The sequence below is a fragment of the Crocodylus siamensis genome, chromosome 1 (genome assembly GCF_052110815.1).
Source record: "Crocodylus siamensis isolate JL-2025a chromosome 1, ASM5211081v1, whole genome shotgun sequence".
Classification (NCBI taxonomy): Eukaryota; Metazoa; Chordata; order Crocodylia; family Crocodylidae; genus Crocodylus; species Crocodylus siamensis.
The window spans coordinates 119571266-119588537 of record NC_143395.1 but is presented as its reverse complement, the minus strand read 5'-3'; the positions used below and the strand labels follow the sequence as shown (position 1 = coordinate 119588537).

The 17272-nt window shown below is 42.3% G+C and overlaps 1 protein-coding gene across 1 annotated transcript in view; it reads left to right on the top strand.

The window, feature by feature from the left end:
• The window catches only part of SYNE1 (spectrin repeat containing nuclear envelope protein 1), a 515591-nt gene that overhangs the window by 321949 nt on the left and 176370 nt on the right, over nt 1–17272 (top strand). Inside the window, exons 74-80 of the mRNA XM_090041573.1 lie at nt 1754–2019; nt 3003–5163; nt 5599–5936; nt 6315–6459; nt 8125–8343; nt 10279–10541; nt 13649–13814. Of these exons, the coding sequence (XP_089897699.1) occupies nt 1754–2019; nt 3003–5163; nt 5599–5936; nt 6315–6459; nt 8125–8343; nt 10279–10541; nt 13649–13814 (3558 nt within the window). The remainder of the gene's footprint in view (nt 1–1753; nt 2020–3002; nt 5164–5598; nt 5937–6314; nt 6460–8124; nt 8344–10278; nt 10542–13648; nt 13815–17272) is intronic.

The window sequence follows — 17272 nt, the reverse complement described above, 5'->3', positions numbered from 1 at the left end:
TTAGATATTGCCTTCAAAATAGTCATTTAGAAAATGACTACAGCAGACAATTTATGCTGTAGTCAAAATACCACTAACCTTACAAAAAGAAATATGCTCTTTCTTTCAGCCATAAACAAATCATGCAAGGCTTATTTTTGCATTATTTGGACTACACTGTGTACTGTACTTTATTACTACGCTAAGCATTGGGGAGAGTTAAATAGTGCTTCTTCCTAAATAGGGAGGGGCTGAGTATATAGTCACATTCTTGCACCAAAATCATAGTAAGCCCATTGTACTAACAACTGATGAAGGAGGCAGGAAGAAGACAGGAACATGGATTTTTCTTCCTCACTGCTCCAGTTAGCCTCAGTAGTTTACCATGCATAGGAACAGATACTGCCCACTTAGAATGAGTAACATATTGTCTGTCATTCCTCTGTGTACCCTCAATTTTGCAGAGAACCATTGTGTTTTAGGATAGTGGATACAGGGTGAGTAAGACTCAGTCCAGCATTTAGCATCCAAGTTACTGCAAACTAAATGATTTTGATTAAAGTGAGTGGTGCTGGAAGAATGTAGGACTTAGCCTGGTCTGTAGATAGTCCTTTTTTGGAATTTGGAAAATGCTGTTCATTACAGAGTATCAGGTTATTTTTAACTATGTGTTGTTCATTTTCTATATTTTTTTGTTGATATTATTTTAGTTTAGTTTTGTATTCATCAAGGAAATTTATATGAAATGGGGAGTTCATAGTGATCTTTGATTTGATAATCAACCATAATGTCATATTGGAAGTATAAGAACTATCGAAGTTTAAGCATCCATTTAAGTGACAGGCAGTGAAATTCTGTGGAGCTGAGATCCTGTTTTATGCAACTATCCCTGGAAAAAGGCAAAAGAGAAGAGTGTGCAATATACAGTACTGGCAAAATTGACCACTTGTAGGGCTATGCTTTTCTTTCCTGTGGAGAGTATGTTGAGTATGTTGCAACTCCAGGAGAGGGCCAGGGAAATGGATTGCGAATTTAATCCTTATTCCTCTCCCATCTTGATTGTTTAAATGAAGTATTTTGCTAATACCCCTTTATTGTCCTTTAGGTTGCATCCCTTCCCTAATCCTTGATAGGCCTATGAAAGTGTAGACAATGTTCTTTGAGTAAATCCGGTATCTTTTATTAGACCAACTCAGATAGTTGGAAAAATTCTTTGCAAGCTTTCGGGTACAGTTACCCTTTGTCCAGCAGAGGAAGCATCCGCAGATGGTCTGTGCTCTTCCTGGATAGAGTAGTAAAGCAGCCAGAGGCCAGTACTGTGACTTATCTATTATAATTGATAGGTAAATATGGTCTATTACTGGCCTCTGGCTGCTTTACTACTCCATTCAGGAAGAGTACAGACCATCTGTAGTGTACCCAAAAGCTTGCAAAGAAGAATTTTTCCAACTATTTGTGTAGATTTAATAAAAGATATTGGATTTACGCAAAGAATCTTGTCTGCCTATGTCCTTAGGCCAACATGGCTACAATGTGCACCTATGTAAGTGTATGCATTTCTAAATGGGTTAATTTCTAAGGTGTCACCATGCCCTGCCTTTCTTCTGGTTGACTTCAGACTAACATGGCTAACTGCCTCTCCCTCATACACCCGATACACAGGGCTGAGCCTCTATCCAGCTCTAAGTAGAGTGTGTTTAGAGTTATCATTCAAATCTCAGCTCATTGTTAGATGGCATATCTCTATTTTGTTCTTCATTTGTTCTTCTGACAGGAGTTCAGCCAGAAGCTGCAGTCTAAACAGTCAGATCTTACCTCTGTGACTGAGAAGATGAACAAACTAACACAAGGACAGGAGTCACCTGAGCACAAGGAAATAGGACATTTAAGTAATCAGTGGTTGGACCTTTGCCTTCACACAACCAGCTTGCTCACAGAGAGGGAGAAGGATCTTCAGAGGACAAGAGATTACCATGATCGCATGAATGTAGTAGAAGTCTTCTTGGATAAGTTTACAAAGGAGTGGGACAACCTGGCCAGGTAGAGAGAGTCTGTCTTGTTCCACCGTGATATATTTGACACATATGGCCCTCCTACCATATTTCTAGATATCATGCCCTTTAAATATCCCTTTTAATAATGTGCTTGATTTAAAAAAACAGAATACCTCCTTCTTTGGTTACAGTAGAATGCATTGTTTTGAGATGAAAGGAAGATGGAATACAGAATGTGTGTATTAATTTTTGAGTCAGATCTTCAGCAGTTGCTTTCAAGAACAGTAAGCTAATAACCTCTGGTTATAGCCCTGTGTTGTGTTACCTTCTTGTCCTTACATACCACTTAACACTGGCTGCAAAATACATAAATCTGAATCACTTTGACTCTTAGAAATTTACATTTTGTGAAGTATTCAAAAATTAAATTAAATTAAATTAAATTATGCAAGCATTATTCTCTAATGAGGAATATCTATGTTAAAGAATCAAAAAATACAGTTCCAAACAGTATGTTCTAATGTTTCTCATTCATAGCTAAGCGATTATCTCTTATTTTTATAGAATGATTAGTGTAAATTGTCAGACACTTGAAATTTTAGTTGCTCCTACCACATCATTGAGACAACATCTTGAGCACAATTTAAGACTGTAATTTTAAAACAGTAATGGTTGCTACTTCTACTGTTTATGTCAACTGGCTCAAATCCCTTGACCTCAATAATTGTAATAATATGTGTCTAGCACAATGTTTGTTCTTTTCTTATACAATGAGTTAAAGTGTGGGCTGCCAGTAGTTACACTGCTAATATGAATTTACAAGCTATGGCAGAAGAAAAGAGAGTAAAAATACTATCTTTTTCTAGGGATTGAGGCAAGTAGTTTAAAAGAAGTATAGGGGATTTTGACACCCTAATCCCATTGAATCCTAATATGATATGGGCTCCTACTGCCCTTGGGCTTCTTTGAATATTGCACCTTAAATATAAATAAACATTTCACACTTGTACTATTCATTTCGTCAAACAGATCAGATGCTGAGAGTACAAATGTGCACCTTGAGGCCCTGGAACAGTTGGCTTTGGCTCTGCAGGAGAGGAGATTTGCCCTTGAAGATTTGAAAGACCAAAAGCAAAAGATGATGGAACATCTGAATCTAGATGACAGAGAATTAGTGAAAGAGCAATCTGGGTATTTTGAACAACGCTGGAATCAGCTGGAGGACCTGGTCAAAAGAAAAATCCAGGTTTCTGTCACAACTTTAGAGGAGCTAAGTTTGGTACAGTCCAGATTTCAGGAACTGATGGAGTGGGCAGAAGAGCAACAACCAAGCATCTCTGAGGCTCTTAAACAGAGCCCCCCTCCCGACCTGGCTCAGAGCTTACTCGTGGATCACCTCACTGTTTGTAGTGAACTAGAAGCCAAACAACTTGTTCTGAAAACACTCATAACAGAGGCTGACCGGGTGATGATTAATCTAGGCCTCAATGAAAGACAGCTGCTCCAGAAGGCACTTACAGATACACAGAATCATGTTGAGTGTCTCAGTGATCTGGTTGGTCAGAGGAAAAAGCACCTGAATAAAGCACTATCTGAAAAGAGTCAGTTTCTCATGGCAGTTTTTCAGGCTACAAATCAGATCCAGCAACATGAGAAAAAGATAATGTTCCATGACCATATTTGTCTATTGCCAGAAGATGTAAGCAAACAGATTAGGACTTGTAAGAATGCCCAAGCTAGCCTGAAGACCTGTCAGAATGAAATCACTGGGCTGTGGGCTCAAGGACGGGATTTAATGAAAGAAGCAGAAGAACAGGAAAAAAGTGAAGTGCTAGGTAAATTGCAGGAACTACAAAATGTGTATGACACTGTTTTACACAAGTGTAGCCAGAGACTGGTAGAACTGGAGAAAAATATGGTTTCCAGGAAGTATTTCAAAGAAGATTTGGATAAAGCTAATCATTGGCTAAAACAAACTGATATTGTCACATTTCCAGAAATCAATTTAATGAATAATAATTCTGAACTATATACCCAACTGACTAAGTATCAACAGATTCTTGAGCAGTCTCCTGAATATGAAACTCTTTTACTTATGCTGCAGAGAGATGGTCAGGAGATCCTGCCATCCCTTAATGAAGTGGATCATTCTTACCTAGATGAAAAGCTGAATGCCCTGCCTCAGCAATTTAATACCATCATTGCTCTGGCCAAAGATAAGTTCTACAGAGTTCAGGAAGCAATTTCTGCCCGCAAAGAATATGCTTCTTTGATTGACTTGACAACCAAGACTTTAACTGAACTGGAAGATCAGTATTTAAGCATGAACAAAGCTCCACCTGCTCTCTCAGCCAAAGAAGTTGCATCACTCCAACAGGATTACAGAGCTCTCTTAGGTGAGGTGGGGAACCTTGGTGCAGCAGTTGATGAACTGAACCAGAAAAAGGAGGCTTTCCGAAGTACTGGACAACCGTGGCAACCTGATGAAATGTTGAAACTCATCACACTGTATCACAAGGTGAAAAGGCAAATAGAACAGAAAGTTAGCCTTTTGGAAGACACTATAGAGGCCTATCAGGAACATGAGGAAATGTGCACACAGTTGAAGACACAGCTAGAGGCAGTGAAGAAAGAACAGATGAAAGTGAATGAGGAAACACTCCCAGTAGAAGAAAAGCTGAAAATCTACCATTCTCTGGCTGGTAGCTTGCAAGACACAGAGATTCTTTTGAAGAGAATCACTGAACATCTAGATGTGCTTTCTCCTCAGCTTGATCCATCCGCCTATGGGACAGCCAATCATGAAGTACAATCTTGGCAGGAAACGCTGAAGTCATTGCATGCTACCATTGGTGACACAGTGATGGAGTGTGAAAACAGGCTGGTACAAAGCATAGACTTTCAAACAGAGATCTGCCGCTCACTTGAGTGGCTGAGATGGGTTAAGGCAGAGCTTAACGGAACATTAAGTTTGGACCTGAAATTGCAAACCATTCAGGAAGAGATTCGAAAGGTTCAGATCCATCAAGAAGAAGTGCAGTCAAGCCTGAGAATAATGAATGCCCTGAGCGGTAAAGAAAAGGAGAAGTACGTGAAAGCAAAAGAGCTGATACCTGCAGACTTGGAAAACACCCTTGCTGAGCTCTCAGAACTGGATAATGAAGTTCAAGAAGCCATACAAAAGAGGCAGGTTAGTGTGCCCTCGATCTATTATTTTCTTCTATCATGGAAAAATTAGCTTGTGTTGGTTTTCTTTGTGTTGTCATCATGAATAGATTGACTTTGCTACCTAATTATTTTTCCAAAGTTTTAGGCATAGATCATGGTCCATGCTAGGTGGTAAAACAAGGACTTCGGAGGAGTAAAGACTCCACTCAGCATACACAGCACACACAGCTACATCCATGTGCTCACTCTAGGTGGCCTCTCCACATTTAGGAGCCAGGCACAAGACAGGAAGGAAGGATGGGCATAGTTTGTCCTATTCCTGAGGAGCAAAAGGTAGATTGGGGTATGATATTAGTGAAGCCTTGACATCTTGGTGGGGTATTCTCATTATTTTTGTTGTTAAGAATTGTTACCTCTGTACTGTTATTGTAAGTGTTATTTTTCACTGTTGTTTCAGGCTACATTGACTAAATTGTATAGCCTGTGTCAAAGATACTACCAAGTTATGCAAACAGCCAATGACTGGCTTGAGGATGCTCAGGAATTGCTACATTTAACAAAGAATGGTCTGGATGTGGAAAGTTGTGAGGAGAATCTAAGAAACCACATAGAATTTTTCAGCACAGAAAGTCAATTCCAGCATCACCTGGAAGAGCTACAGGGCCTTGTGTCTGAGATGGAACCATTTATCCAAGCTACAGCAAGAGAGCAACTGGTACAGAATATAGCTGCTGTAGAGGAAAAAGGCAAGGGAACAAAACAGGAATCTGAAACCCAGCAAGATCTACTGCAGAGGTATCTTTGGGGATGAGAAGGGACACGCTACATGTTTCCAGTCTAGTGGGTTGGGATCTGTGGCTTGGGATTCAGAACTCCCAGATACTGTCTTCTCCATCACTGATTGGCTGGCTGATGTGAAATGAGTTGCTTAAGATCTCTAAGCTTCATCTTTTCAGAATGAGTTAAGTGATGCTTTATCAATATACTATTTCAGAAGGTTTTTGTGAGTATTGAGATTTTTGTCTTTAATACATATTGAGTTTCTTATAAAAAAGCTGATAAATAAATGCAAAATATTAGTAGTAGTAAAACTCATAACTGTATGTACCAGTGCTTGTTTCAATTATTTTTTTATTATACTGAATCTTTCTTGCTGGTGTTTCATTCTCCAAGGTGTGCTTCTCTGTGGCAGGAGTACCAGATTGCAAGGCAGAAGGTTATTGAATTGATGAATGAGGCTGAGAAGAAATTATCAGAATTCTCTTTAGCTAAGGCTGCTTCTGGTCATGAAGCAGAAAAGAAATTGCTGGCCCATAAGGTAAGGTTTCCAAAATCAGGATGTCCGATTTCTGTCTGTGAAAATAAATTCAACCATTTCCTATAGGATTCAGGACACCAGAGATGTACATGTTGTTTGTTTTTGCATTAGAAATAAGTTAAGAAGGATTTTTTTCTTTGCATCCTAAATAAAATGGAAGAATTGTGTCCTCTACGTACAGTAGCTTAAACAGTAGATACTGACAAGAAATGATTAAAATAAACATACCTTACTGAAGTAACTCTTACAGATCCACCTAAAAAATCCCAAATCTTATAAAAATGAGAATTGAGTCAACGGTATCCCTCACTAATTTTCTGCCAGGGGTTCTTGAGAGTGAGAGAGCTAGGAGATGTGGTATATTAGAAACGTACTTACTGTGGAGCACTATAGCTAGGCCTAGGCCAGGTTATTCATACTGCTGCAGTTGGGATTGCATACAAAGCCAAGATTAGCTTGAAACCAATGAGAAATTGGCAAAAAAGAATCCCTTCCATTTGTGGGAATTTTCTACTAGGAGAGAGCTGATAGAGATGGCCTCCTTTGCCATATGCCTCACTGCTCAAGTAAGTTTTGGATTTGGATAGAAAATTGAGTTAGAACTCTTGCTGATACAGATTTTGTCAGGAAGCTGCAAACAGCTCTTTCCAGTCTATCAGTGTCCATTATTAGGGCTGTGTGAAATGGCACTTTTCCATTCCGACTTCAGTTTTGAGGTCTGGATGGAACAGTGTTTTGTATCAAATTTCATTTCCAGTTGAAACAGTGAGGCTGTTTTGACTCTGTTTCAATGTTTCTCCTGACCATCACTCTGGGGAAGGGAACTCAGCCCAGCTGGGCTGACTTTCTTTCCTGAGCCCAATCCTAGCCCTGGGGATGGGAAGTCAGCCCAGCTGGGTTGACTACCCGTCCCCAGCCCAATCTAGCACTGGGGATGGGAAGTCAGTGCAGCTGGACTTACTTCCCATCCCCAGTGCTATGGTTGAAACATTTCAACTAGCCTCATTTTGTTTTGAGGCTGTTTTGCAGCCCTTTGTTTCATTTTGATTTTGTTGTTTCTACCTTGAAATGAGTTGAAACAGTGTCAAAACAAAATGGCCAGTGAAATTTTGCATCGCTCTATCCATTATGTCTTGAATACAGTTTGTACAGAGCAAAGATTTTGGGCAATAGTGCTTATACTATCTTACACATGTATAGCTTCTATTCACATTTCACTTCCCAATCAAGGACTATTCATTAAAGCCTGCATAAATATTGGGCATTCTTGTTAGGAATTCTTATGCCATACTTCTACCATCTAAATCATATGTAGAGGGTACTCATGTAAAATAAATACCCTTTAAAATGAACAAAAGTGATTATCTTAAATTATAAATTAATTATAGAAAGTAATTAGTAAACCAGATTATTGTTTGAAGTTGCCAAATATAAAAATTTTACATGCGCAAAAATCTACAGTGGGTATACTTTAAAATTGTCATGCATGTAAAATACTAATGGCCAAAAGCTAATACAAAAATAATTTAACCAAGGCTAAAGATTAATTACAAGCAGTGGCTGTACTATAAATTTCACAAGCGAACTGTTGACATGACTGCTTCACCATTATCATCAAACAATGCTGTAATAAGGAAAATCCTGGCATTTGATTTTCTTTTTCAGTCACTGGTGTCTGTAGTAAATTCGTTCCATGAGATGATCACAGCACTGGAGGAAAAGGCCTCTCAGCTAGAAAAAATCAGTAATGATGCTAGCAAGGCAACAATAAGCAGGTCAATGACAACTGTCTGGCAACGCTGGACACGGCTCCGGAGTGTGGCCCAGGACCAGGAGAAGATATTGGAAGATGCAGTGCAGGAGTGGAAGGGCTTTAATGATAAGGTATGAGACTTTGGGCCTTGTCACACATTAATTTTAGGCAGCTCCTGGAGTTTCTAACCCCTGGGTTATCCACACATTAACACCTGAAAGTAGTGTGACACACATTTTAGGCAGCTTAAAGTTGCACCACTCCAGGGCAGGTTTAGCTCTGATCCAAGTCACCCAGCTTGCATTCCATCAATGTGTGGCCACTCCCCACAGATGAGCTGCCCAAGTTGCAGAACTCAAGCATCCCAAGATCCAGAGCCCGCCATCCCCCAAAAACCTCTCCTGTTCTGTGTAGACAAACTTTCTACCCCCTGATTTCTACTGCTCAGGGAACAGTTCTAGCACCAAGCCAATTCCCAGAGGTGTGACTTTCCCACCCCAGGTGTGCAACCCTGTACAAACAGCCTGCAAAGCACATGCCAGCTAGCCAGGTTATGGGGTACAGATGGGTCCATGAGTGGGGTCGAGAGGGGTAAGGGAGGAGCCTGATCAGGCTCTCATGATCTGGGGCTTCCTTCCCAGGGCAGTAATTTCCCCAAAAGTGCCTTCCTTCACTGCTCCCACCTCCCAGCCATGCTGGGAAGTACAACCATCACCCCCCACACTCCAATCCCAAGTCCTAGTTTATTAAAACATGAAACCTTTAATTTGCTTCCTCCTTATTTCTTTTTATATTCCCTTTTTTTACCACATTTTATTGTATCCTTCAGTGACCAACTTCCTCCTTTTCATCCCTCCTCCTCCCATCTCTATTTCCTTTTCATCTCCCATCGCATTAAACTCTCCATCTCCCAGCTTCATGTTCCCAGACCCCCTCCCCCACAACCCCTCTCTCAACCCCTACCACCTAGAGCAGGGATAGAAGCCTGTCCTGGCTCACCAGCCCTGTGGTGGCAACTCACAGCTCTTGCTCATAGTCGAGACCCTGCTCTTCAGCCCTCTAGTGGCAAGTCATAGCTATATAGGTCAGAGAAGGTTTTTAACCTTAAGGTGTGACTGCTTCAAAACAGAACTAACACTAATACTTCAACATTTGAGCAGCTCAAAGTGCAATATGTAACAAGGCCCTTTGATAAGTCCCTTTTACTACAATGTATTTTTCATGGAGCAGGGTAGATATGTACATACAGTATATTATGTTTTCATCACATATTAGACTTAACATTTATATATCCCTTTACAGATTCAGAGCACTGTACAGGCATTAGCTAATTAAGTTGTAAGTCCTGTAAGATAAGCAGTAAATCATAGTTCCATTTTACAAGCAGGAAACTTGATACAGTAAATTATTAACAAAGCCAGCATTAGAATGCCTGACTGCAAAGCTGTACTGTTTCTCTAGACCCTATTTCCTTATTCTTCTAGGGAAAAAGAAATTAAAGTTTTATGTAATAAACACAATGTCCTTTTGCATTTGCTAGTTTTAGTAATTATTTGGGATCTTCTTCTTTCCTTTGCCACCCCAGACGGCTCAATTTCCCACTGCATGATCTTTCTGTCTAAAGAAAACTGGGAATAATTTCTGAGTCAGTGTGCTGGAACCGCTGTGTAATATCATGCTGACCAGTATCATCTTATGGTTTCCTTATACTTCTGATTGTCCATGTCTCTTTGTTATCCCTCATCCTAAAATTTTTGGAGGAGGGGCAGTGTCTTGCTCCACAGGTGACCCTTAGCACAGTGGATTCCTTTTTCATGATTAGAGTTGCTGTGTTTTGTGGCAGTACAAACAGTAAATAAAATTACCAGTAAAAGAGGTCGTTCAACAATTGGGGAGTGCAAGGCATAATCTTATGTATCTCCTGGCCACTACCATCTATAAGCTTTAGAACCCTACCTGTTGAGTCAGCCGCATACTATCAAGTTCTTACTGATTCCACGCCAGCACTAGGTTTTAGGTCTGTTGCTATCAACTGTGCCAAATGTGTCTTTCATTTGTTTCCTCAGATTCAAAATGCTACTCTAGCAATAGATCAACTACAAGATCACTTACCAGGAAGCTCAGTTGAAAAAGCATCAAAGACAGAGCTTCTGGATCTTCTGGATTACCACAACAGTTTCACTCAGGAGGTGGAACAGAAGTTGTCTTCTTTGGGACTCCTCAAACAGCATGCACTAAACATGTTCCAGGATGTGGAAATGGAGCCAAGTTCTCAGGAGGAGCTACCAGTCATGCAAGAAATCAAAGCAATGCAAGACCGATGCCACAAGTAAGTGGAAGTAATGTTTAAATAAACGGAATTAATTTTATTTTATATTCATTTACTGTTCAAACATACCTATAATAATAGAATCAAAGTTATACCACATTAATATATTTTCATATTTTTATCATTCAATTTCATTGTTAAATGTGCATTCAAAAGATATTATGTTTGAAATTGATAGTTAAAAGAAAAAACCCTTTCCTGTACCCTGTTGCTAATAATAACTGGAAAGTAGTGTTAAAGAATTTCAGATATTTAATTTACTCATCATTTACACAGATTCTGTTTTCATGTCACCATTCTCAGACTAGGCATTCACTTTGGGTCAGATTTTTAAAAGTATTTCATCGCCTAAAATGGCAAGAGATGCTCAGTAGTATTTTCAACAGCACCTAAGCCAGATAGGTGCCTAGCTACCACTATTTTAATACCGCTGAAGGCAGAACCTAGCAAGAACATATTGCATTTCAAAATCCTGCTTGGTATCTGTCTCTTTCCAGCTTTAGAAGATTGACTACAACTAAGAGTCTTGTCCTTTCACTTTTGTAAAGCAGAGGAGTAAAGATAGCCTCATGGTAAGAGTCAGTCCTAGTGACATAGGTCCAGTTCTGGCCCTACTATAACGTTTAATGGAATGATAAATAGTGATTCAGGACATGTATAAAACACAGCAGCAGCCTGCCTCTGCCAAACTATTACACCACACCCATTTGCCCCCATGGGCAGGCTCTAAACCTGGACATATGCCAGTGAAGGGTCTAGGGCAGAGGTGGGCAACCCCAGCATGGGTGCCATTTTGGCATGTGAAGGCATTTTGTTTGGCACGCGTGCCTTAGGGTAGACAGCATGGAAAGGGCTTGGGCTGCACGGCCTCAACAAGGATCAGATGCTCCCCCAAGCTCCCCTGCTGTCCACTCTCTCTCTGTCCAGAAATGTTGCCAGCCCCTGATTTTAGGATATCCCTGTACCCTCAAGTCACCCTCATGGCCCCAGTCTCTGGCATAAAAGCAGTCACTAGGGAGGACTGCAGAGTATTTTCACCAGGCCATTACCAGGCTTGCAATGTGCAGGAGGGAGGGGATGGGCAAGGTGTGCACCATTGCCCCAGCATAGCCATACCTTAAGTGCCTTAGCCAAGTCTCCATATTTCTATATACAGATTGTGAACCTTGAATTGAAAAGCCTTGATTTCACTGGGACTGCTTACATATGTAAATTTAATCATGTGCATGGATGTTTGCAGTGGAGCAAGACTTCTTGTAGAAAAGAATACATATCAACATTCCTTTGAATAGTCTGTCTGTATTCTGAGGGTACACACACACATAACTATTGATATCAAAGGACATCAATCTAAGTGATTATGATGCAGCTGTTACATGATTCTGGAGCAATACAGCTGTAGCAAAACCATTGGATCTTTAACTCTACTTCATTCAGGGCCCTGCCACATATTCAGACTAAAGCTAGATACAAACCATCTATAAAGTTGTTACACATTTTCAAGAACTAACTTTGTAGCTAGTTGGCTTTTTTCATAGTTGGATGGAGATTTTTATGGCATGATAATGACTTTGCACATGTGGCTGGTTTTACTTTGTATAAAGTAAGGTCTAAATTTATTGCACAATGAACCAATTAATTGCATAATATATTTAATGTGTGGCAGGGGCCTCAGGGTGAGTGTTGGGGTGGTTCAGCTTATTTGTATCACTATATGTAGATGTAAGAGCTGATATACAATCTTGAACAGGAGCTCCCCTTGCCCTTCAAAAGGGGCTGAAAGGTGCATCTGTCCATACCCAGAGTTGATTGCAAAGAGGGAGCATGACTCTATAGGTATTCCTCTAGGAGGAAGGGAGGGGAACCTGAATCCCAGCTTCTGCTTCTAATATTGTTTAAGTCATGGCTATCCAACTGGTAGAGCATGGGCTGTATGTAGGCCTCTGCAGCTGCCTCCACTACTGTCACATGCTGCAGGAAAACCTGGGAGGGAGCACTGTGCTACCAGAGTTGCCCATGTGATAGGGTGGGCTATGCATCACTTGTGCAGCCGTGCAGCAGGGAGGTGCTCACACAGCCAGGGCAGGAGATCCTGGGGGATCGCATGACATCAGCAGCACAGCCTGTGTGGCTATGGGGTAGGAATCCTGTGCCCACCCCCCACCTACTTGCAGCCTGTGGCTTGCAAGGTGTTTGGCCTGGGGGGCACATGCCAGTGCTACATGCAGCCCCTTACCCCACTGAAGTTGGCCCTCACAAAAACTGGAAGTAGAACTCAGGACTGCCTCCACTGAAGCCCCTGTCTCTCACGGGGCTACACAATCAGGACATCATGCATGTTCTCCTTCTGATCCCCTGGTTCATACATTCCCCACCCCCATGTGGGCCCAACTTCAAAAGGCACAGTGGATGCTTCCCTCAACCATGCCTAGCCCAAAGCCATAGTGGTTAGGTACTTTCCTATTAAGAGGAGATATGAATTCAGAACACATTAGGCTCAGTTGAGTGTACCGCCTAGGCCTCCCATTTCCTGGGCAAAAGCCTTAATCACTAGGCAGTTGGGCAAACAGCTGGTATATCCTTCTCCTACTCTATCTTTGTGCTTCCCCTTCAGAAGATTCAGATCCTAAGATGATGGAGGCATGTAAGGCACAGACTTGACTGAGATGTACAAGGAAAAAAATTCACATACATGCATGCATGTACCTGTGCCTAACATTTCTATTGGTTGCTCATAAACTTTAGTTCAGTGCTTACATGTTCTGGAAGTGCTGCTCACTGAAGGAATGGGAGAGCGATGCACCTTTCCTGGGTAAAATAGGATCACTCTGATGAAAAACACATTTTTGAGAGAGCAGCCATGTAGGTTTAGACATATAGCAGGTGGAATGGAATATGGGCCTAAGGAAAATGGGTAAGCTGTAAAGTTAAATGTCTCTGCCTGTTGTTTGTTTAGCGTCCTTTGTAATAACACTGGTTTTTTTATTATTCTTAGCTGAAACATTGTAACGTCATGCTTGTTATTCTTTGCATTTCTTGATAGTTTTTGACAAAATAAGATTACATTTTTATAAATTCTTCACAAGTTGTTTCTTTGCCTTTTGAAGCATGCAACAGAAAGTGAAGAAAAGTGGGAAGTTGGTGAGACAGGAACTCAAGGAGCGTGAGGAGGTGGAAATAGAGATTAATATTGTGAAGGCTTGGATTCAGGAAACAAAGGAATATTTGCTAAACCCCACAATGGAAGTAGATGCTCAACTTCAGGAGCTGCAGGTATATCACTCTTCTTTTATGGATAGTTTCAACTTTGGTGTGTTCTGATAATAAACATTAAATTAGAGTGTTATAATGGATTTGAATTTTACAATATGAGCAAAATCGTTATAGTGACAATGGGAAAAATTTTAAAGACCAGGCCATATTGGCAATAAATTGCGCTGATTAATTGCCAATATGCATAATGTGGCAGAAGGGCTGTGACTATAGAATCGTAGAAAATTAGGGTTGGAAAGGCTCTCAGGAGGTCATCTAGTCCAATGCCCTGCTACTACCCTCCTAGTGAGAAAATTCTTCCTAATAGCTAACCTAAACTTCCCTTGCTGCAACTTGACCATTGCTCCATGTTCTGCCATCTGTCACCACTGAGAACAGTCCAGCACCATCCTCTTTGGAACCCCCCTTCAGGTAGTTGAAGGCTGCTATTAAATCCCCTCTCAGTCTTCTCTTCTCCAAACTAAATAAGCCCAGCTCCCTCAGCCTCTCCTCGTAAGTCATGTGCCCCAGGCCCCAAGCCATTCTTGTGGCCCTCTGCTGAACTCTCTCCAATTTTTCCACATCCTTTCTGTAGTGAGGGGCCCAAAACTCAGCATAGTATTCCAGGTGTGGCCTCCTGTCAATGGCAGCACTCCTACCAGTGCAGCCCCTCATGCTGTTAGCCTTCCTGGCAACAAGAGCACACTTGGGTCATACATTTTCCTTGCCTACATATAGAGTTAGTAGCTTTCTTCTTCCACACCTTAATATAAATTGGGGGTTGGCAACATTTTGGGGCATAGTGCCAAAAAATGCAACATCTATTTGTAAGATGTTGGAGTGTAAGGCAAACGAAATGGGGAGGAGGGAATACTTGGCTAGATGCACTGCATAATATTACGGTTAATAATCATAAATGTTGTTTGTTTACAATAAATACCTGTGACCACACAGTTGTGGCCACACAATTTCTGCCCTGGCTCTAACTGTAGGGGTCCTCCCCTCTTTTACTCACCTACCACACCTTTGATGTTAATGTTTGGGAAAGAGGAAGGCTGCCTGAGGGTCTGAGAGCAAGCTTGCCATTGTTCCAGTTAAGGGCTTCAGCCTTCTCACCCTCCACCCTTTTTGCTTTTTGCTGCTGCTGAGCTCTCTAACTCTAAGCCACTGACTGGGCTGGGCTTTGGGATTCCCAGCTTTTTGTCTGCTTTCCAAGACCTTATCTCTGCCTTGCCTTGGGCTGCTGAGCCTCTCTGGACTCTCCCAGTCTGTTTTGGTCCCAGGACCAATGCTTGTCTTTTCCAAGGCCTTATTTCTGCCCAGAGATGACCAGAGCAGGGTGTAGGGCCTGGGACAAATCAGCCTGTGTGGAGCCCCAACCCTGGAATCAAGGAAGCCGGGGGGGGGGGGCGGTGCGGGAATGCCGAGCAGCCGGACATGAAGCCAGTGGCGGCGTGGAATCACCACGGCTGCTCCGCCCATCTCCACAGGACCCCCCAAAGTATGGGTCCCAGGCTGGTTGTCCTGATTGCCCACCCCCCGTTCAAGGATGGTCCTGTCTCTGCCCTCTCTTGGGCTCTATGAAGTCACCCTTCTAGGCATGCTTGGTGCACCTTCCTAGGTACTCTGGGATTGCCCTTCACAGGCACTATGGGATTGCTGCACCCTCTCTACATGTGCTATGGAACCTACCTCCAAGACACCCCTCACAGTCCCCCCAAAACACCAGGATCTTTACACTGTTTCTAGTCCCCGATGGGCAGCTGGGAACCTGCCATCCACCCCAAGGCGTTCTTCACCCACCACCAGCAACAAGTTGGGCTGGGATTCTGCGGACCCAGTGCAGCCACTTGCAGCCTCCTGGTTGCCTGCCACAGGCTCTTGGCAGGCCCCAGCTGCCCACTATGGAGTTTTTACTCCAGTAAAACTTTGAATCTGGAACAACTGTGCCTGAAAAGGGCTGAGGTGCCAAGCAAAATATCTTTATGTGCCACTCTCCGGAACATGTGCTAGGGGTTGCCAACCCCTGCCCTAGAGTCTGGATGGGTACAATGTCTTTTCTATATCCATCGTGTCTTAAATGAAGATGTATAAACTTAGCAATTTCAATTGATAAGCTCACAGAAGAGCATAGAATTGGAAGGGACCTCTTTGGTCATTAAGTCCACTTCCCTTCTATCACAGACAACTATCATATAATCCCTCTCATGAACTGTCCATCTTGTACTTCCTTAGGATTTTGCCCCCAATATTCCTACTGAAAGGCTATTCTAGAACAGGGCTGTCCATCTGGCAGCCTGTGGAGAGTTAAGTTGTGGCCCCCAGGCTCTCACCTGGCCTCTGCTCCCCTCATCACTTTGGCTACAACAGCAGCTAGAGTCCCTGGGTTCCTTTTCCCTCCTCCAGCTGTTACTTCCTGCCTCCACCCTAGGTGAGGAGGCACTGCAGTGTCTGTGGCACAGGGAGCTGATGGTGAGTCCAGGACTGTGCAGGTGCCTGATGTAATGCAGAGTGGATGGGAAGAGGACTGTGGCTACACACCACACACAATGTCTGTATGCTGCAGCGAGGAGGAAGGCCCATGCAGGTGCATTGCATAGTTGTGTGAGGAGGAAAGGGGTGTCCCTATGACATGCAGCCTAGAGGCCCATGGCTCGTCCTAGTGCAGCCCACACTTGTGCGTCCTATGGGCTGAGTGGGCAAAGGCTTCTTAGACACTGGACAGTCCTGTTCATGATTTCTCTGGCAGGTAGAAACCACCTAACTTCCAGCCTAAATTTATTCTTGGTTAATTTATTGCCACATTTATTCCTGTGCCAGCATTGTATGCAACTTTAAAGAGCTCTTCTCCTTTTCTGATATTTTTCTTTCTGAGATTTCTGTGGAGAACAGTCACATCAGCCTTCATGTTGCTAGGCTAAATAAACAAGCTTCTTTAGCTTTCTCTTTACTCCTATGGTTGTCCAAGTAGTTCTTCAGCAGAGCTGTTCCATTTGGAATGTGAACATTTTATTTCCTTTCTTTTGGTACCAAAGCACATGGGAAGGAAAGTGAACTTCTTGTATGTAGTGGCATATACAGAAATCATACACTTAACACCAATTTATTTGTTTGCATCCAGAATCTCTGCATTGTGCTTTGATTTTCAGGTTTGAATGGACCCAGGACCCAAAATTGCAAAGGACAATTTGAGCGTACTTCACATATGTCATGTGGACATATGTGGACTAGGCATATCAAAGTCATGCTCTGAAATCAAAGTTTTGTTCCCCCCCTCCCTTTTTTTTGCTTAGCTGACTCCATTTTCATAATCACTGAGTGCATCTACATGTGTGCTTTACTGAACAGACTAATTAGCTGTAGACACTGACCTCAGGTATAAATTGTGCCCAGTCAGTGCAGCTAGTTTGGAGCTGGACTCCTGCCTGCCACCTAGCCACACAGCTCCACACAGCACCCTCGTGCCCCAGCCAGGCCCT